This window comes from Bubalus kerabau, chromosome 14, assembly GCF_029407905.1.
Source record: "Bubalus kerabau isolate K-KA32 ecotype Philippines breed swamp buffalo chromosome 14, PCC_UOA_SB_1v2, whole genome shotgun sequence".
Lineage (NCBI taxonomy): Eukaryota > Metazoa > Chordata > Mammalia > Artiodactyla > Bovidae > Bubalus > Bubalus kerabau.
This window is the reverse complement of record NC_073637.1, coordinates 21,650,088-21,671,485: the sequence shown is the minus strand read 5'-3', so window position 1 is coordinate 21,671,485 and position 21,398 is coordinate 21,650,088. Positions and strand designations below refer to the sequence as shown.

The 21,398-nt window shown below is 43.0% G+C and overlaps 1 protein-coding gene across 3 annotated transcripts; it reads right to left on the bottom strand.

The window, feature by feature from the left end:
• Positions 1-601: 601 nt before the first annotated feature.
• On the bottom strand, positions 602-20,659 carry UBE2V2 (ubiquitin conjugating enzyme E2 V2). 3 transcript variants are annotated; one of them, XM_055545950.1, is made up of 4 exons: positions 20,428-20,659; positions 7,073-7,221; positions 2,669-2,794; positions 602-1,160 (listed from the first exon to the last, which is right to left on the bottom strand). In XM_055545950.1, exons 1-4 carry the CDS (start codon positions 20,642-20,644, stop codon positions 1,017-1,019), a joined length of 636 nt encoding a protein of 211 aa, XP_055401925.1. In that variant the 5' UTR covers positions 20,645-20,659; the 3' UTR covers positions 602-1,016. The 3 variants fall into 3 exon arrangements, with proteins under 3 accessions (XP_055401925.1, XP_055401924.1, XP_055401926.1); XM_055545949.1 differs by lacking the exon at positions 602-1,160 and adding an exon at positions 1,162-1,483; XM_055545951.1 differs by lacking the exons at positions 602-1,160; positions 20,428-20,659 and adding exons at positions 1,162-1,483; positions 9,112-9,265.
• Positions 20,660-21,398: the final 739 nt, after the last annotated feature.

Genomic DNA, 21,398 nt, shown 5'->3' with positions numbered 1-21,398 from the left:
GATAAAAACACGTCAGTGGTTGTTTGAGAAATAAGTTCTTATTACACGACCACCTGTCTATTTTCTTCAGAAAACAGAACTCTTAAGAAGGAAGGATTTTCAACAAAGTAGTACACCCAAGTGCTAGGAGATGAAAAACAGCGACCCAAAGCCTCAAGTCACTGTGGTCAAAGCAGAGCAAAAGTGAACTTTCAATTTAGAATTACACAGCTGCCAGAGTTAAGGTAAGTGGACAAAATTAATCCCAGTCAGTACTAAGAGCACTGGGAGCAGATACTCTGAAGAAAACTAGAATGTATATTTGGATAATCTGTAATCTAAATTTTATAACAACTGCTAGAACTCAGACATCTCTTTTAATAATATTTCTAGTGAAATCAAGTTGAAAACATAATACCTGGGATTATTCCTCCTAACAAGAAATTAAAGCCGAATAGGAAATCTGTACTCTGAAATACTCTGCAAATTCCAATTTGCAAGAAGTATACCATACGGGATAAATAATGAGAGATGTGTATAGATGAACAGCTACAAGAATTCCAATTTTTGCAATCTCAGCAAGTTACTGTACACACACATCAATATAACAGAAATGGCACAGTTTCTGAAGACACATTCCACATTTTATTTACAATTTAAGACTAACTTTAATCTCCAAATCACATATCCATACACCTAATTCCTTTTTGATTTCATTTAAACGTAAATGCATGGTCTGTCCAACAAAGACTGTAAACAAATATTTACCACATCTGTTACATGGAACACACAGGAACAGCTTGTAACAGAAATTCATCCACCTCCCCCACAACATTTTTTATTATAAATACAGGTATCAAAACAATCCTGAACATATTTTTGATACTACTAGTAGTCAGCACCCATACCGCTTCAAAAATGAACACACTTTGTGACAATATTCATTGTACCTGCTACTTTAGACAATTTCAACTGAAGCTCTTTCTCTAAGCAAGATGATGGAGCACGCCACTCGAGTTTCCTTCTCGGCTTTCTCATCAGAAACACACCTGCCTGCACAGCCAGCCGACACTTCTTGCTGTGCTCTCACCTGCAAACCTGAGCTCCAGTGAGGACTCCAGGTGCGTGCTTAAGTGGTGGTGCCTTAACAAGAAAAGACTGCTGAATTTTCTTCCTGTTACCTGAAAACATAATGGGTGTACATATATTAAATATATTCTTACAAACGTCCAGGTCATGTTTACCAGCTGGAATTATCTTACTTTAATGTGTGGGTATTTTGCATTGTGATATTTAATCAAGACATTAACATGAGTAGAAGGTTGCTGATTTAAGACAAGTTTGAGATCCACTAAAATTAATTGTTGTATGTTTGTCCTTCTGGTGGCTGTGGAAGCTTCATATTTTCTTTGGACATCATTAGACGTCTTAGCTCTTGAAGTACAACTTTAATGCTATATGAATTTTGCCATTTTGCTAACACTGGTATGCTTCGTGCATCCACCTGAAAGGAGGGGAAAAAGTACAATTAACTACGAAGTTTAAAGTACTTGGGCACCAATTTACTAGATGTACTTTAATAAGAAGGGCTTTAAAAATCCAGTCAGGCACTATTTTCACAAAAGCAAACATTATAAAACCACAGGTCCACACAATACTTAGGGCCACAATCCAAGGCCTGAGCAGTTACTCACACCAGGATCAGCAGACAGTGGTAACCTTGACTTCTGCTTTCAGATCCCACTCCAGCGTGCTCTTTGCACTGTGCTGAACTCACCTTCCACTGGGGGAGACGGACAGGCTGGGGCTACAGCCCCTTCGAAGTCTCAGCCACAGGTACCTGCCGTCGCCTGGCCTATCTGGCAGCTCCCTGGAAACTTGCCCATTGAGGACTACCTATTCCCTGACCACCCCCTCTTCACCCTGGTACCTGTCAAAAATAACCAGTGTCTAATGTGTAACACCAGAGACACAGACTACTATGTAGAAAATACAGAGGCACCATGGATGTGTTGTACAGCACAGGGAAAGATAACCATAATTTCACAATAACTTTAAATGGAGTATAACTTATAAAACTACTGAATCACTATATTGTACATCTGAAATAAATATAATATTGTAAATCAACTATACTTTAATAAAAAATACAATTTTTAAAAAATTAAAGAAAAAACTGTTTTAATAGTTCTACTGCCTGAAGCGGCAGCAAGAGGGCAAGCAGGAAGGGGACCAAAGACGCCACAGGAAATGCTAGGAGAGGAGATGTCCAGTGAGGCTACAAAGTCCCATACACACCTGAGGGTCCAGGAGACACACACATGTGCAAGGCTGCACACAGGCTTCAAAGCCTGAGAAAGCTATAAACTTTCACCTATGGCTGACCCTGATCAACATACAGACATTTTGATTATGCACCATAACCAAGCAGAATTTATCCAGGAAGTGCAAGGTTGGCTCAACATACAAAAATCAGTGTAACACACCATATTAAGAGAAAAACCCACGACTATCTCTACAGACACAAAACAGCTTCTGACAAAATCCAACACCTTTCATAATAAAAATACTCAACTTACTAGGATTATCAACCCAATAAACAGCTTCCACTTGCTTCTCTGTTGTTTTAATGTTCTCCTGACTATAAACTTATAGGTTGTGTAAAAATAAAATAACTACTTTAACTTACCATTCCACTGGAATTATTTATTCCATTCATATTAATTTTGGTTACAAATCTAACTGATGGAGGAGCTTCTGGGTATTTAGGTCCACATTCTACTTTCAGGCTATATATTCTGTTTTCATAATTTGTCTGGAAGGCAGAAATAATAACAATATTCAAGCGCTAATAAATCGGAAAAGCACAAGATAAATGTACTTAATATTGCCACATGTGTGATCAAGAATTTACTTTTCAACAAATTTATTTGATCTATATGGTTAGCAAAAATACAGTTAGTGTGCAATTAAAACAAAAAATAAAACATAAATGAAAGTGACAAATTTAATACCTGTTGATTCTTGTATAAATCTGGAAAAAAAGAAGCTGACCATCTATGGATCTCAGTCACCCCAACGGATCCACGGCTTTCTCTCTCATAGTAAGAGATCTCCCCAGTGGAGGTAGATCTCGGGTGTTAATAACCATGGTTTAAAATGTATACAACAATCTTGTACATATATTAATAAATGTTTCAGTATTTTTAAAAAGTAAACAGCTATATAAAACTCATCTAAGTTTAACAGCAAGCATATATTAACAGTATGCCCAGGATCCAGAAAGGCTTAAAAAGAACTAAAAAGGTCAAGGAGACACCTGTCTGTTGCTCTCCACTCACACACATACCAGCCTCTCTAGAACTTGCAGTAAAAGTATAATAATTAGATAACCAACAAGGACCCCACTGTACAGCACAGGGAACTATACTCAGTATTTTGTGATAATCTTTAAGGGAAAATAATCTGAAATAAACATAGACACAAAGGTAGATAAAACTGAATCACTCTGCTGTACACCTGAAACTAAGACAACACTGTAAATCAACTACAAGAAAAAGAAAACAAAAAAAGCCCCTGAAAAATCTCATACTCTTAAAAATACTCAAAGTACACGGCAACAATCAGAATTCTCATACTTTGCTAGGAATAGGGAATGGTATAACTATTGTGGAAAAAATATGGCATTTTTTCCTATGCATTTCACTAGACACATTCAACTCCCCTTCCCTAACTCCCCTGCTGCTGCTGCTGCTGCATCGCTTTAGTCGTGTCCGACTCTGTGCAACCCCATAGACGGCAGCCCACCAGGCTTCCCGTCCCTGGGATGCTCCAGGCAAGAACACTGGAGTGGGTTGCCATTTCCTTCTCCAATGCATGAAAGTGAAAAGTGAGAGTGAAGTCGCTCAGTCGTGTCCGACTCCCAGCGACCCCATGAACTGCAGCCTACCAGGCTCCTCTGTCCATGGGATTTTCCAGGCAAGAGTACTGGAGTGGGGTGCCATTGCCTTCTCCACCTAACTCCCCTACTACGCAGCAATTCCAACCCTAGGCATTTTTGATCCAAGAGAAATGGAAACAAACCTATGTTCACAAGATGACCTATAATCACAGCAACTTTATTTGCAATAACCAGAGAGAACCATGATCAGGGGAAGTGACAAGCACACTGTGGCATATCCCCACCATAATAAAAAGAAACAAACCACTACGCAGCGCACGGATGAAACAATGTAGGTGAACCTGAGGCGCACCCAGTCAAAAGGAGCAGGCCTCTTGGTACACAGGCTACACGATTCCACTTACACCAAGTTCTCTGACGGGCAAAATACTCTAGGGCGTCGGAAGTAGTCACCGGGTCAGGTCTGGGGTCGAGGAGGGGCAAGGGACTCTCTAGGGTGACAGAAACGGTCTGTATCTCGACACAGGTGCAGGTAACAAGATACACCTTTAGAAAGTCATGGTAAGACCTACGCAAATTATAAAAGTTTTTCAGTTAAAAACAAACAAACACTAAACTAGCCTACAATGCTTAAAATTAAACATCCTAACTTTTGATACCCTGGATTAATTTCTCCTTCACTGGATTTTAAATTAAGAGCCAAGCCTTTCTGTTACCTAACAAAAGAGTAAAGAAGAGAGTAGTAAGTAAAAGGAACTACTATTCAAGAACTATATACTAGAGTCAGATACTCTCCTATTGCCTAATTATTAATTAATTTAATTCTCAAAACTTCTAAAGTGATATGGTACTTCACTTACATAAAAGTAAACTTGGAAAAAGTTACTAAATCTCTAATGCTAAAAATTTAACAAACATGGAAAAACAAAACTGCTAATTATATAAATCCAAATAAATACTGGAATAATATAAAGCAACCAGGGATCTTAATAATATAAAAAACAAGAAACAACTAACCAAGTAACAGAACGTTAAGGTAGCAATTTTCACATTACCCTAAAGGTGGGACAAAACTGTTCTAAATCTGGTACCCTACAAAGAAAAAACAACCAAGATGAGATACCAGCTCCTGCAAGTTTAATTAAAAGGCAGTTGAACGAATGCTGGGACCACAAGCCCTCACCTAGCCCCCCAGCTCAGCGAGGGGGCTGAAGCCTGGCTGGCGGACAGGGTCCACTCAGGCTGCGCCCTCCTGCACCACAAGAAGGGGAAGGGGCTCCAAGTCGACCACCATAGAAAGCGGCAGGAGGCACACCAGTCTCTGAAACCCTGCCAGCTGGCCCACCCCCATGTTACCCTACAACAGCCAGGCCCCCAGTGGGCACAGCCGGACACAGGGGCTTCCTGTGGCTCAGTGACACCAGGGAACAGCCAGTGTGGGGGTCCTGCGGATGACCGAACTGGGAGAGAGATTATCTGCAAACTAGGTTATGGGGCTGAGGGTCTTACTTTACATAAACTCCAACACTCTTCAAGTTCCCTGAAAGGAACAAATGGGAGAAAAATCAAATCTAAGTAATTTCAGGACTTCCTGGTGGCTCAGTGGTAAAGAATCTGCCTGCCAATGCAGAAGACGTGGGTTCGAGCCCTGATACGGGAAGATCCCACATGCCGCAACTATTGAGCCTACGTGCTGCAACCACTGAGTCCTCGAGCTGTGCTCCACAACAAGAAAAGCCACTGCAAGGAGAAGCCCGAGCACCGGAGCTAGAAAGTAGCCACCACTCACCACAACCAGAAAAGCTGGTGCAGCTGTGAAGATGTAGCACAGCCCAAAATAAATAATTAAAAAGGAAAAAATCTAAGTAATTCTGAAAGCATACTCCACTCAGTTCAGACTGTGCAATCTTCAAGGTATTCATTAAGTAAGAATGCTCAAAAGTTATAGGCACTTACTTTTACCAAACAGACCATGGTGATACTGTTCACAGGTAGTGAAAAATCAAGGTTTTCATTACAAAAACTGAGTTACAAAATGACAAGAATTTTAACCATCAGCATTTTATTTCCTTCCTTACATGTCTAATGGAAAAATCAGAGCAGTGGAGGAAGAGGGAACTTGTTAGTTTAGGAGAGTGCATGAATTCTACAAAGGAATATCAGAAAACGGTAAACAAACATTTGTCTGAAGTTATCAATGCTAATTACCTGACCATTTTTCTTTTATAAAAATAAAAAAATCTAAATTCTACCCAAAAGCAAAACAGTTGAAATAGTTCCATTACAGGTAGCAAACAGTACACAAAACCAAAGATTAAAAAGAAACTTAAAATTTGCATTCTTTCTAACAAAGTCAAAGGTCATACAAAACCTATTTAAAAGACTTGCTGCGGGGCATGCAGCAAATGGGGCCTTTGAGTGAGGAATACAAGGTACAAAAAAATTTTCCAATCTAAAAAAGATTTTGAGTAAAAATAAAAAGTCACGAACTTGAGAAAGACCTAAAATTAAAACAATAGGTCTGTGGCCAACAACGCTAGGAAACATGCAAGAATCAGCCTTTCTGACATATTTTATAGGTGAAGACATCGAAGCCAGAACATTTCCAAGGCCAATCAACCGTCACTGGCCAACAGCAATGTGCACTCAACACAAACCAGTTTGGGAACCCTGTTGATACACACGGCCGGTTAGCAGCATGTTACCTCACGGCACGCTGTTTGCTCTTCCCAAATACCCCTCCGCTCCACGCCTCACCTTTTCCACTCTCTATCTGGAACGTTCTCCATCCCCATCTCACCTTCTGAAATCCTACCAGCCAGTCCTTTAGGCACTCCAAAGGCAACTTCCTCCACTGTCCAGCCTTCCTCAATTATTCCAGCTAGAAGAGACATATTCCACAGTCCCACAGTGGGCTCGCTCTGCCACATTCAGTCTGTGTCTGCATTCATGCCTTCTCCTCTACTGAATTGCAAACACTCTGACAGCAATGATCACACCAGTCTTCCCCTCCCCCAACTCCTCCAGAAAATCCAGCATCAACAAATGTACAAAAAATAAGTAAAAAGTCATGAACTGTTTCAGTTAAAGTTATCTTAACTATTTACTTTAATATTAATAACATAAAATAAAATGCATACTTGAAAGTTACAATAAATATTCATAGGAAATAAATGCAATGTATGCACTGACCCGTGGTGGCCCAATGATCATGCCTGTCCACCTTGTGAGTGTCATGTCTTCATCATCTTCCAGGCCCCAGCTGACCGTACCGTCGCCCACTCCTTTCTGTCCTTCTTCAAGTTCTTCCAACAAACGAAAATTACGGGGAACTTTAACGCCTATACAAAAGGAAGCCAATGTAAGTAGCTCATAATTATAAGGGCTACACACAATCAAATTCAGCTTTTCCCAAATTAACCATTAAAAATTATTTACCAAAAAGACAAAATTCTCTAAAAAGTCTTCTGCCCCAGGAAATGCTCAATCTAATAATAATAACTCTTCAAAATGAAAAAGCTACAGACAGCATTGTTCCAAACATAAGAGCAGCACAGAACATGTATATCAACACCTAACCAGTTTTACAGTGACATAAATCAATCATAAGGGAATCATTACAAGTGATTATTTTCCCATAATTGAGATTTCTGCCAAGAACAATGCATCAGGTAAACAGGCATGACCACAAAGTCCATAAAAGTGTCACTGCATTAGCACATACTCTCCAGTGATCTGTAAAAAAGAGAACTACGTTCCATTTGTAAAAATGCACTAAAAGGCACTACTTTCTAGAATGCTGACCCCACCCTTGGTCCTCAACCAGTCTGCTGGCTGCCTAATAACCACAGCGTCCTGCCTCCACTGTGAGCAGGTCTGACGCTGGAGAGCCAGTCTCCTGGTGGGTAATTCCCTATGACATGTCCGTCCCACCCTGGCCCAACCCAGCAACACTTTCACAGCCCTTCTCACACTTCCACAGCCCTTCTCACACTTCCACTTCTGAACCCTTTAGACCTCATCACTCTATGTCTCCAATCTTAATAAAAAATCTTCCCCTCTGCCCAGAACCCCAGCCTTTCACAGTCCCCACCCCCTCATTCTCACTGAACCTAGTTTTGCCACCATCACCATCCTGGCCTCCAACCCCTGGAACCAGCAGGGCTGGTGATACAGCATGTGACTTGATCACAGCCTCTCTCAGGATCACTGGCCTGGCCTCTCCAGAGGATGGACCCTGTGGTCTGCAAGCTCTCAACAGCTTCCATCCTGAAACACTCCCCAGCCCCACTGCGCAAGTTCTGAGAAAAACCAAGACCCCTCCGCTGGCTCTGGAGCACTGCCTCCCTCCCTCCCTTCCCACTCTCAGAAGCAAGCACGCACACAATTACGAGGCAGGAAAAAACAGTGACATCTCTTTTAAGGCGACTGTCATTCTGCATAACTTATCTCTCCTGCCGAAACTAAAACATCTCTTTCAGGGTTTCCCTGATGGCTCAGTGGTAAAGAATCCTCCTGCCAATGCAAGAGACACAGGTTCAATCCCCAGTCCAGGAAGATCCCACATGCCGCAGAGCAACTAAAACATCTCTTTCAGTTACTGATTCATAGTAGTCCTTCTGGACAAATAATGAAAAGCCAATAAATATTGTAACTTAGAAATAGTAGTCACTTTATGTACTGTGCTTCATAAAAAGTGCTTTAAAATTTTGGGCCACAGAAACGGATACGTCAGAAACCACAAAACAAGAGTAAGCATTATTACAACTATAATAACTATTAATAACCATTTGCTTAGTGTACCCTCTGTACTAAATAAACTATCACATTGGATCCTAAAAGCACCCATTTTACAGTTGTAGAAACTGCAGTTTGAAGGAGTTAAATGACCTACTCAAGGTCACACAGTTTTAAGTGGCAGCTGTTGCTGCTGTTGTACTAAGTCATGTCAGCCCCAGTATTAACGCCCAGTTTCCAGACCGAGGTCACTCTCAAGCATTAGGTTCTCCAGGCAGCACCGTGGGCGCAGACCAGACCTCCAACCTGCCCAGCCAGCTCCCAGTGCTGCTGCCTCTCGGGCAGGGCCCCTTGCAGGTTCCTCTGTGAAAGGGAAGCCACCGCGGTTTCCACTTCACAGAGCCTCTGTAAGGTGATCGGTCTCAAACAGGATAAACTGACTCTCATCATTTTAGTGTTCATATTAAGAAAAATTACATAAATCTTCCATTCACCTTGACCTATGTTTTGTGAGAAGTCAAGCCTTGTGCAGTCCAGAAGAATGACCCAGAAGGGGTCCCTGAGCCGAGAGCGTCTATGCACACACACTGTGCTCGCACCCTGGAACAGCCACTCCGTCAGAATCTCCACCATCTGTCGCTCCTGAGCTGTTCTTTAAAGGAATATGAAAGGAGCCTGATCACCCTCACCATCTACAAAATCATTCCCCAAGAAAAATTCTAAATTTGTGTGTAATTTCCTTTCCTCCCTTTCAAAAACAATTCAGTTAGGAGAGCTTTATAAGCATCCAAAACTACAAAGTAAAAAATGTAAAAATGTTTCTTTTTATGTAAGTGCCATAAAAGCAATAAACGGAGTGACTGCTAAACTTCTCACCATTTTTCAAAGCAGCATTTTGAGAATATAATTGTAAGATTACCGGCAATGGTAACATTTAAAGGGTTACAGCAGCTAAGGTTGTTCTTTTTTTTTTTTTTTTTTTTTTAAGTATAAGACTCAAACAAATATCAGTAAGTTCTATTTTCAAACTGAGGCCTGGAGTACTCTGGCTTCGTTTCTCCCCACCACTAATGTCTGTAAAGAGAACGCACCACAAGGTGGGGCTGTGCGGCTGTGAATCTGCAGCATGCGCGTCAGCTGCCCTCTGATGGCTGGCCATCTCGGAGCCCTTGCCTTCCACTTGCCTTTATCCTGTGTGTGTCTATGCGTGCATGGTGGTGGTACTATCCTTATTTAATAGTTTTAAATATTTTAAGTCCTTAGTCTGAGATCTTCATTAAAGGAAAAAACAAAACGGCCCATATACATGATATGAGTTCCCAAGGCCAACCTCTTAGCCACAACTCTCACTGCCTGGGAAAACAAGAATTAAACCCTAAAGACCATCCGCCAGACTGACAAACAAATGTTAACTCTGGCAACACCTGGTTTGACAAAGATATGGAGATGAAGGCTCTTCCACTGCTGAAGCTGGAATAAACTGGCACAACTACTTCAGGAGGAAACTGGTAACATTTACAGAGATGCTGGCACCGGGCTAGAGAAAGGCAGGAACACTCATGTACTGTGATTTCTAACCGTGAAAATTTAGAAACAATCCAGACATAACATAGCATAACCCATGACACAATGATATTGCAATTAAAATGAAAGAATCAGAGCTACAAGTATCAATTAATGCTAAAATTTTACAACACATTGTTTAATGAGTGCACAGTTTCAGTTTTACGGTTGCCCAACAAAGTGAATATGTAACATTGCTGAACTGTACAGAGGAAGTTAGGACAGTACACTGTATATTACATACACTTTACCATAATCACAAAGAGAAATAAACAAAAAAGCTATATAACAACAGACCTTTATACCGTTCTGAGTACATACATATCTAGCAAGAGTATAAAAATACTTGTGGAACAGACTCCAAAGTCAGAATACTGATCACCTCTGGGCAAAGAAGAAACGGCCTAGTACTTGGAAGGGTGCAGGTAACGTCTTGTTTCTCCAAAAAACAAAACAACCTGAAGCAAGAAAAACTTATTACCATTTGGGAGAGCTGGGCGGGGGTGGGAGGGGGTGTAACATGTGTACTTACGCATTTTCTTGTGTTTTAAATCTTTTGTCTCAACAGAAAAGTAAAAACAGTATCAAAAAAAGGACAGAGGGAACTGCAGGCAATGTTTGGGGACAGCAGCTGAGGATAAATGAGCAAAGAGCCAGAAACTGTCAGGAGGGACAGGTGTGCTTGCAAATTCAGACTTAACCTTTGGTGACAAGGACCCAAGGCGGGATTGAAGCCCAGACTTTAAGGATGGGGAGGCAGGGTACAGTATCAACTGTAACTAAAGAGGAAACAGGGAAAAAACACCACATGCCTCCACTAAAGAAAACGCAGTACATTTTACTGTAATTCTGTGATTTTGTTATCTGACAACCAAAACTAAACACCGAGTACGAGCTACGGACTGTGCTAGGCCGCCCTGCCCTCATGGAGCACACAGCATACCAGGGCAGCAAGACAAGGAAAACAAGGCACAGGAGAAGCACCGAGACGACCAAGGCAACGGGCACGTTCCATAAGGCAGTGGATCTGCTCTACCACAAAAGCAGACAGCTGCATACTTTGACGTCAAATACGGAGCTAAAACTCACAGGTGATGACGTCCAAGCTTTGCCCACTCCACCCCAGCTCAATGACCAACGTGTGCAAGCCTCCTTCTGGAGGGAGTCCACTGGATTGGGCAGAAAGGAGAACTCCTGTCCCCCCGGTCTCTGCTCCCCACCTCTATCCTCGGGTTCAGAATCCCTCCAGAACCACAGTATTCCCAAAGCTCCTCCCAGGTTTAGGACCCTGGAATTCCATCTGAAGGAGTTTCAGAACAAGAGACATGACTCGAAGAAGTTTAAAAAACACAAATGCAAAGGGGGAAAAGTAATAAAAATAAGGTGAAAGTCGCTCAGTTGTGTCCAACTCTTTGCGACCCCATGGACTATACAGTTCATGGGATTCTCTAGGCCAGAATACTGGAGTGGGTAGCCTTTCTATTCTACAGGGGATCTTCCCAACCCAGGGATCAAACGAACCCAGGCCTCAACCCAGGGATCAAACGAACCCAGGCCTCTTGCATTGCAAACGAACTTTTTTACCAGCTGAGCCATAAGGGAAGGCCAAGAATACTGGAGTGGGTAGCCTATCCCTTCTCCAGCAGATCATCCAGACCCAGGAAGTGAACCGGGGTCTCCAGCATTGCAGGCGGATTCCTTACCAACTGAGCTATAAGGGAAAAATTTTAAGTTGATTTTTAAACAACTAAAACCCTATGTCAATAACCAGCTGCACTTAAGTAGTAATTGGATAATATATTTCACAGGTGTAAAATACAAATAATTGAACAACAAAAATATGCAGATAAAAAAATCATATTATTATTAAACTCCCATCAAAAAATAAAATTAACACCATGGTAAACACAATGCCGGCAAGACAGTGGAAAAACTCATTTATCCACCTCAACACATCACTGAAAACTGAATACACCTTGCTGAAGGGGTAAACTGACAAACCATCACAAGAATTCTTAAATATTCATGTGCACTGACTTAAAACCCCACTGCGTGAAATTCACCCCCAAGAACAAAGCACGAGGCGGCAGGCAGCATCCAGCACAGAGTCAGCTGCGAGCAGCTTCTCCAGGCTCCAGGCTGGGCCCCTCCCGGCCCCCCTGAATCTGGGCTGGCCCTGCCACTTGTTCTGGTAGAATGCGACACTAGTGCGGTTCTGGGACCAGCCTTGTTAGAGCCCTGGTACCCTCTGTTTGGTCTTTCGGAAGCCAACTACCATTTAAGTTCTGACTCCCAGACACTACTGGGATGCAAGGAAGTCCAAACACGACGCCTAGACTGACCACATGGACAAGAAACAAGGCCCTGGGCAAAGGCCAAGCCCGTCGTCAGGTGAAGGGAGACAACCAGGCCCAGCCAGTTAACCCCCAAATCATAAGAAGAAATCCCTGTCTGAAGCCATATATCCATTTAAGATATTAAAATTTGTCTTAGAATTGATGAACTATAGTAAATAAAAATAAATCTGAAAAAATTTCAACTCAACGGTGTACCTGTGAAGCATCTGAATTTACCTTCAATCACCAGGAAGACAGACCTCTGCATTACAGGGTTTGTGAAGAACCTGGAGCCAAGGTGTGGAGGCTGCACTACATACAGCAGAGGGTGAATCACGCTACTGGTACAGGTTACAGCCAAAACCACTCTGCCCCCAGCCACTCCCCAAATTCTGGAACTCTTCTTACATCCCACATGCGATATACTAACTCAGGGAAGGAAGAAAACAAGCTGCTTCATGTGTTTATTTAATGAATGCACCCAAACACTAAATATCCTTAGTACTGTTTCATTTCAGAAAAGTAAGCTCAAAACAAAATTTATGAGTAAAACATTATAATACACTAAGGAGGAAAGCTAGATTTTACTTGTGCCATTTGTCTTCTCATCATTAAAATCACTTACATAGAAACTGGACCGTAAGTAATGCCGAGAGTGCCAGAGGCGCTCAATAAACCCAGGGTGCGTTTCCGGCAGATGCTTACTGTCCACCTCTCTGTCCACACTTAATGGCCTGTCCTGTAAGAAGTGCTACTGGTGGAGGACACAGACTCCTTTGCCTAGCATCTTGGCAGAGACGGCAAGCGAGGACAATCACGGAAGCAGACGCATTCAAATGCAGTAAGCTGTCCCAAAAGATTTGCTTGAACACCCTATTGGTATCTCCATGGAACAGACAAGCCAGTGAGAACAGAGTGACTCAATGTTCTCCAGGAGAGCTGCCAGCACCGTTTACTTCAGAGCTAAGGAGGAATGCCTCCCTCAGAAGAAACGGGGGTGGAGGGCGGTCAGGCCGCCTCTGGTCCCTCGCTAGCAGAGACTTCTAAGGGGATCGAGGGCTGGCACTCTCTCCCCTGACAGAGACCACTTCCAGGAGCACAAATGCTCGCCTGGGACTCCCGGGAGCTGCAGCTAGAAACAAAGGAGCGATCCTGCCAAGTTGCTGCCGGTAGGTAAACACTTCAAAAAATTAAAAACTTCTCAATAACTTAAGTATATCCTCTCAGGAAACAACCACTTATATCAATACTGGTTAGTCAACCGTAACTGATAACTGAGGGAGCAGGTGACACTACCACGAAAAACAAACAGTGAACCAAGCTATGCGCTGTTGGTCCTTTTCAACAGCATTCCAGACACTAGGCTGAAAAAATCTTCGAATGATTATATACTTACAAAGAATAAACTGCTTGGAGCATGCCTGTTACCTGGCTGTATTTCTCTTTGCTGCTGCTGCTAAGTCGATTCAGTCGTGTCCGACTCTGTGTGACCCCATAGATGGCAGCCCACCAGGCTCTCCCGTCCCTGGGATTCTCCAGGCAAGAACACTGGAGTGGGTTGCCATTTCCTTCTCCAATGCATGAAAGTGAAAAGTGAGAGTGAAGTCGCTCAGTCGTGTCCGACTCCCAGCGACCCCATGGAGTGCAGCCTACAAGGCTCCTCCGTCCATTGGATGTGCCAGGCAAGAATACTGGAGTGGGGTGCCATTGCCTTCTCTAATTTAACCTTAAACCTCACACCTGGCAAGGCAGGGCTTAGACTCCTGCCCGCTGTCAGATGGTAATCATGTACAGTAATCACAACCAGACCATCACTGAGAACTCACATATACCAACATGATGTTTTTAAAACAGAGTCAAACAATGAAGCACATATCAAAAGCCAGACTTCCCATCTTAATAAAGTAGAAAAAATAAATTGGACTTTATAAAAATTTACAACTCTGAGGTTTCAAAGGACACCATCAAGAAGGTAAAAGAAAATACAAACACATAGCTAACGAACTTGTATCCAGAACATAGAAAGAACTCTTACTACTCAACAATAAAAAGACAGTCAACTATTTTTTAAACATGGATAAGCCTATGAGAAGGCAGTGGCACCCCACTCCAGTACTCTTGCCTGGAAAATCCCATGGACGGAGGAGCCTGGTAGGCTGCAGTCCATGGGGTCGCTAAGAGTCAGACACGACTGAGCGACTTCACTTTGACTTTTCACTTTCATACATTGGAGAAGGAAATGGCAACCCGCTCCAGTATTCTTGCCTGGAGAATCCCAGGGATGGGGGAGCCTGGTGGGCTGCCGTCTGTGGGGCTGCACAGAGTCGGACACGACTGAAGCAACTTAGCAGCTTAGCAAGCCAGAAATGAGCCCACACTTACATGAGCAATTAATCTACAACGGAGACAAGAATATACAAAGGAGCAAAGACAGTGACTTCAATAAATGGTGCTGGAGAACTGGACAGCAATATGACCGTGAATCATACTAGACTACTCCCCTATACCATCTAAAGAAATACACTCAAAACTGATCAGACTTAAATCTAAGACCTGATGCCTTAAAACTCCTAGAAGACACAGGGAGCACGCTCTCTGACATCAGTTTTAGCAATAATTTTCTGGATCTGTCTACTCAGGCAAGGGGGAAAAAAAGCAAAAATAAACAAAATGAGACATCAACTAAAAGCTTCTGCACAGCAAAGGAAATTATCAACAAAAGAAAAAGGAAGCTTATGGAATGGAAGAAGACATTTGCAAACACTGAATCCGACAAGCAGTTAATACCCAAAATATACAAAGAACTCATACAATTCAACATTAAAAACAAACAAACAAGAAAATTGGATTTTAAAAAGTGGGCAGAGGATTTGAACAGGACATTTTCCCAAAGAAGACACACAGATGGCCAACAAGCACATGAAAAGATGATGCTCAAGGTCACTAACCATCTGGGAAATGCAAATGAAAACCACAATGAAATACCACCTCACACCCGTCAGAATGGCTGTCATCACAAAGACAACAAATAACAAGTCAGCAATAATGTGAAGAAAAGGGAACCCTTGTGCACTGCTCATGGGAATGTAAATTGGTGCAACCACCATGTAAAACAGAATAGAGCTTCCTCAAAAAGTTAAAAATAGAACTACCATACAATCTAGCAATTCTACTCCTGGGTATTTAATGGAAGAGAACAAAAACACTATTTTAAAAAGATACACACGCCCTTATGTTTATTGCAGCATCATGTACAATAGCCAAGATGTGGAAGCAACCTAGGTTCCCATCAATACATGAATGACTGAAGAAAATGTGGCAGGCATGCACACACACTGCAACACTATTCAGCCATAAAAAAGAATGAAATGAAATGTTGCCATGCAACATGGATGGACCTAGACAGTATTATGCCACGTGAAATAAGCTTCTCCAAGCGAGGCTTCAATAGTATAATTAGAACCGGACATGGAACAACACACTGGTTCCAAATTGGGAAAGGAGTATGTTAAGGCTGTATGTTGTCACCCTGCTTATTTAACTTAAATGCAGAGTACATAATGCAAAATGCCGGGCTGGATGGAGCACAAGCTGGAATCAAGATTGCCAGGAGAAATATCAATAACCTCAGATACGCAGATGATACCACCCTTATCACAGAAAGCGAAGAACTAAAGAGCCTCTTGATGAAAGTGAAAGAGGAGTGTGAAAAGTTGGCTTAAAATTCAACATTCAGAAAACAAAGATCGTGGCATTTGGTCCCATCACTTCATGGCAAATAGATGGGGAAACAGTGGAAAACAGTTGACAGACTTTATTTGGGGGCTCCAAAATCATTGCAGATGGTGACTGCAGCCATGAAATTAAGACACTTGCTCCTTGGAAGAAAACTATGACCAACCTACACAGCATACTAAAATGCAGAGACATTACGTTGCCAACAAAGGTCCACCTAGTCAAAGCTATGGTTTTTCCAGTAGTCATGTATGGATGTGAGAGTTGGACTACAAAGAAAGCTGAGTGCAGAAGAATTGATGCTTTTGAACTGTGGTGTTGGAGAAGACTCTTGAGAGTCCCTTGGACTGCAAGGAGATAAAATGAGTCAATCCTATAGGAAATCAGTCCTGAATATTCATTGGAAGGACTGATTCTGAAGCTGAAGCTCCAATCTTTGGCCACCTGATGTGAAGAACTAACTCAATGGAAAAGACCCTGATCCTGGTAAAGACTGAAGGCAGGACAGGGGACAACAGAAGATGAGATGGTTGGATGGCATCACCAACTTGATGGACAGGAGTTTGAGCAAGCTCCGGGAGTTGGTGATGGACAGGGAAGCCTGGTGTGCTGCAGTCCATGGGGTCGCAAAGAGTCAGACATGACTGAGCAACTGAACTGACTGAAGTGAAATAAGCCACACAGAAAAAGACAGATGCTGTATGATTTCATTTATAGGCAGCAACCAAGTTTACAGAATACAGTGTGATACAGAAGAGGCACCAAAGAAGCTGAAATCAAGAAACTAGTTTGGAATCAACATAAATAATCTTGGGAAACTCACTTTATATCTATATATTCACTGTTTATCTATAAAATGAACTTGACTAGAGCCTAGATGATTCATAATGTACTTTCTATGAGAACTATTATTCCAGTGTATGTAAGCACCTATACAAAGCCCTAAGAATTTCTCCCCTTCTGTGGTCTGAAATTTTGCTGAGTTACAACTTAAACGGAAAATAACATCCACTTAAACACAAGTCAGCGGAGACCTTGTAAACAAGAACACACTCCTGAATCCAGTCTTGCAGTGCCATCTCATAGTATCTCAAAGATCTTATAAATATATTGGCTCTTTTCAAACAGTCAACTACTTTTAAAACAAACTTTTAAACACCAGGTTTCATTCCATTTATTCTGTTATATCAATTTTGAAGCTTGGTGTCAAAAAGCTCCCTAAATACTTGCTAAGTGGATGTCTCCACATATGGGCAATCTCTGCTTTTCATGATTTCCATATGTGTGACTTTCAGTTACCACGATTTAAATGCCAATCCCCCAACAAGAGGGTTTAGACTCTAGTCTCCAGGGCACACACACTAGGAATAAGCACAGAGTACACATGGCTGTTACTCTTCTGTCCACAAGACCAACAAGAGAACTCGGACTCCACTCTCCAGGGCACACACTATGAGTAAACGCACAGAGTATACACAAGTGACTATGTGAGTAGCTGCCAAGCAATCCCGACCAGCGGCCACACGCCACATCTCAGTCTGCAGGTGATGGTTCACCACACGGCTTACTCAATTCACAGACAACAAAGCCTGTAGTAGAGCTTCCTCCTTGCGATTAAATTTTTGAATCACACATACCAAATATACTAACAAATTTCTATTCTGTAGAGTCATGCCCTATGAAATTATCTTGATTCCCAGAAATGACTGTCTCTTGGGAAAGGGAAACCTAGCCAGTGGAGTCTCCACCACAGTCCTACTTCCATCCATGAGAAGCACTTGACAGTCTGAGACAAGGAACCTGCAGAGAGAAGAGAAGTATGAAAGCCACTCTCAAGTCTCAAAAGAAGTAAGATTCCTCATTTCGGGACTACTCCAAATTCACAATTCCAGAATGAGCAAGACACTTGAATTCTCATCTGGACTCTGGTGCTAACCAACTATGTAAAAGCTTATACTTCCTTAGGCCTCAGTCTTCTCAACTGCAAAACAAGACAACCAAGTGGTATGGCAAAGTATTTTCCAGCTTAGAGGTCTCAGTCTAATTAGTACTAAGTTGCTTCAGTCATGTCTGACTGTGTGTGATCCTATGAATTGTAGCCTTCCAGGCTCCTCTGTCCATGGGATTCTCCAGGCAAGAATACTAGAATGGGTTGCCATGCCCTCCTCCAGGGATTCTTCCAGACCCAGGGATCGAACTGAGTCTCTTATGTCTCCTGCATTGACAGGCAGAGTCTCTACCACTAGCGCCCCCCTAGGAAGTCCCAAGTCTAATTAAAATTCTTCCCAATTTTTCTTCTTAGTAACAGCAAGTGTAAAAGTATACAACTTAAATAATACATGTTAAAATAAAATGCTTTAAATAAGATTTTTAAAAATCTGTCGGTGTTTTTTCTTTTTGGATGGTCAGTTATTTTTACATTAATTTGGCTTAAATAAAAAACACGTACAGCACATCCATCTAGTTCATCTATTTTAAATTTCAAACTTTATCATATTTATTTCACAAACAGGTACTGTTTCCCTCCCTTGCTACCAAGAAGCAAGCAATACCAAAGTATAACTAAGCGAAAATGTAATTTAAAAATAGTTATTTACAAAACATAGTCTAAAACTGCTTCTGCACTCCTCTCTCCCCATGCTGGAAGATACTGTCAAGGTTACAAAACACAGAAGAGGAATAATCTGATATTGACCAAGGCAATTTTCAGCAACAGTGTCAAAACAAGTTTCAGGGTCTAAGAAAACATCAATTAATAGTCTAACAGTTATTCTTCCTAATTATGCTAAGATTTCAAAACTCATAAACATAAAATCAGTGTAAATGTAACAATTGGAATGCTTAAATATAAACTATAAAACTCAAGCTTCAGATGTACAACAAAATATGCCAATAATCTCTCAGCAGCTTCTTTATAATTCCTTCCAAAAATGACTTAAATGTTGTTACCAAGAAGCTTCTGTCATTAATATAACCTAATCATTTTTCAAAATATTTCCACACTCTTTCATATGTAAAATGGTACAGGGGAGAAAAACTGTGTTTAAAAAAGAAATCTACAAAATGAAAACTATCAAGTTAAAATACCCATTTTATTACTAATTTTTCAAGAACCTAAAGATAGGATGCACAAGTCTTAAAAAAGACACGGCCCCATTCATGAGCACACTCGATTTCAAATAGCAAGGACAACAGCAGAGTCTCAACACTAAAACGTCACTTTTTAAATCACCTATGTTTTATCTCTTAGCTCTGACGCTAAGCGTGAAATAGTTCCGCAATGCTAAAATCGTTAAACAGCTTATCCTGACACCTGCACGGAACAGAGACACAAAAGACGCAATTTTCCATTAAAAGGTAGCTAGAAAGGTACTACCTTGAAAGTACCAATCGCAACATACAATAAAGTATTCCACTTAACGAAAATTCGTGCAATGATGGCAAGAAATACAAAACCACACTGTTCTCTAGTCTGGTTTCAATAACGATCAGAAAAACGAAAGACCACACGTACTAAGGTTTTAGGTTAATACAGCTTTCAACATTTTTAACATTTTTAAATAGTCAAACTTCTAAAACCTCAGTGTTAACACAAAATCTGTGCTTACAGGAAACCAAAATTGTATTCAGTAGGAGAGAGGAGCTGAAAAGCTAATCTAAGAAGTCGTTTTTTTCTTCAATGAGCGTTCACCTCACTCGTTGCTTTTACTTAGTCGGCACCGCAGTCATCCATTCACGGGAAAGACAGACAACACGCATTCAGTCAGGTAAGAATGGGCCCTCCGCCCACGTTAGGGCGAGCCAGAGGATCCGACTCGCTCCATCCACGACCCCCACACGAGCCATCGCGCGCCGAGGTGGACAGCGGGCCGCCCCAGACTCCTCTCCTCGCTCCCGCATCACCCGCGGGACCCCGCCAGCCGAATCCTGCACCGTCTGCCGGACCCCCAGCGAGCCCGGCCCAGCCCAGCCCCCCGGCGCGCAGCCGACGCGGGGCACGACCGCCGCCCCGACGGTCGCCAGGACCCTCCCTGCTCCGCCTGCGCTACGCAGGAAGTCTGGCGGTCGAGGGGCCGTACTGTGGCTTCTCTCACACAACCAGGCCGGTCGCCAGATGCAAGATGAGACGCCCCGCGGGTCGGGGTGGAAAAGCAGGCAGCCGGGCAAGGAACCGACCTGTGGAGACCGCCATCTTCTCCTGCAGCCCGACGCACCGCTCAGACGCACGCGACGTCCGCGCCACTTCCGGGAGCGCCACCGCCCGCCCCGCGGCTTCCGGCTCCAGGCTCCCTCTCCTCGGCTTCCGGTGCGTCACCGCGGACCCGCCCCGCGGCTTCCGACTTCCTGAGACGCAGCCGCTAACTCTGAGGGAAAGGTTGAAGGATAAGATCATGGAACAGACTTGAGTCAGTCAACAAGAAAAAGCAAGAGCGTGAGGCGAGAATGCTCTGTGAGGGGTAGTGCTCCGGCAGCTCCCGCCGGCGCCAACATCACAGGCGTGCGTCGAAGCAGGCGCGCGAGCGCCCCCCAGAGGGCTGTCCTCTGTCTGGGAGAGGGTGGCGTCTGTTTTGAGGTACACCAAGTGTTTGTGGAAATGAGGCCCTTACCGGGGCGTTGACGGTTCTGCAGAAAATGATTCAAGGAGTGACAGAATGTTTACAGAGACCTTAGAATTAAGCCGCCGTATTCATATTTTCTTTTGAGATAGGCCTCCTGGAGAAACATGATTCAAGTCTCTCTGTGACTCTAGAAAGTTCTTTCCGTTTCTGAGTGATTAGGGAGCGTCACTCCGTCTGGAGGGCTGAGGTGCCCACGGGGCTTGGGCGGCCACTGGCACGGGGGGGTTCCCGGCCGTGACAGCCAGGACGACCCTCGAGGATACGACTTTCCTGGGGCCCGCCGATCTCTCCCTCCCCGCGGCTCCCCGCGGCCCGAGCTCCCGCCCCAGTGGAACTTGTTCTGCGCAGGGCGGTGGTCCCTGCTGGGTGGACCTCTTCTATCCATCCTGTGCACTCATTTACCCATGCCTTAGCACGACCGAGGCTTGGGGAGAAGACAGGCCCTAGTCTTAGTTCTGAACGTGAAGTGTCAGCTGCTGCTTCTTCCGAGTTGGTCCCAACTACCCCCCTAATGTGAAGTGACACTGC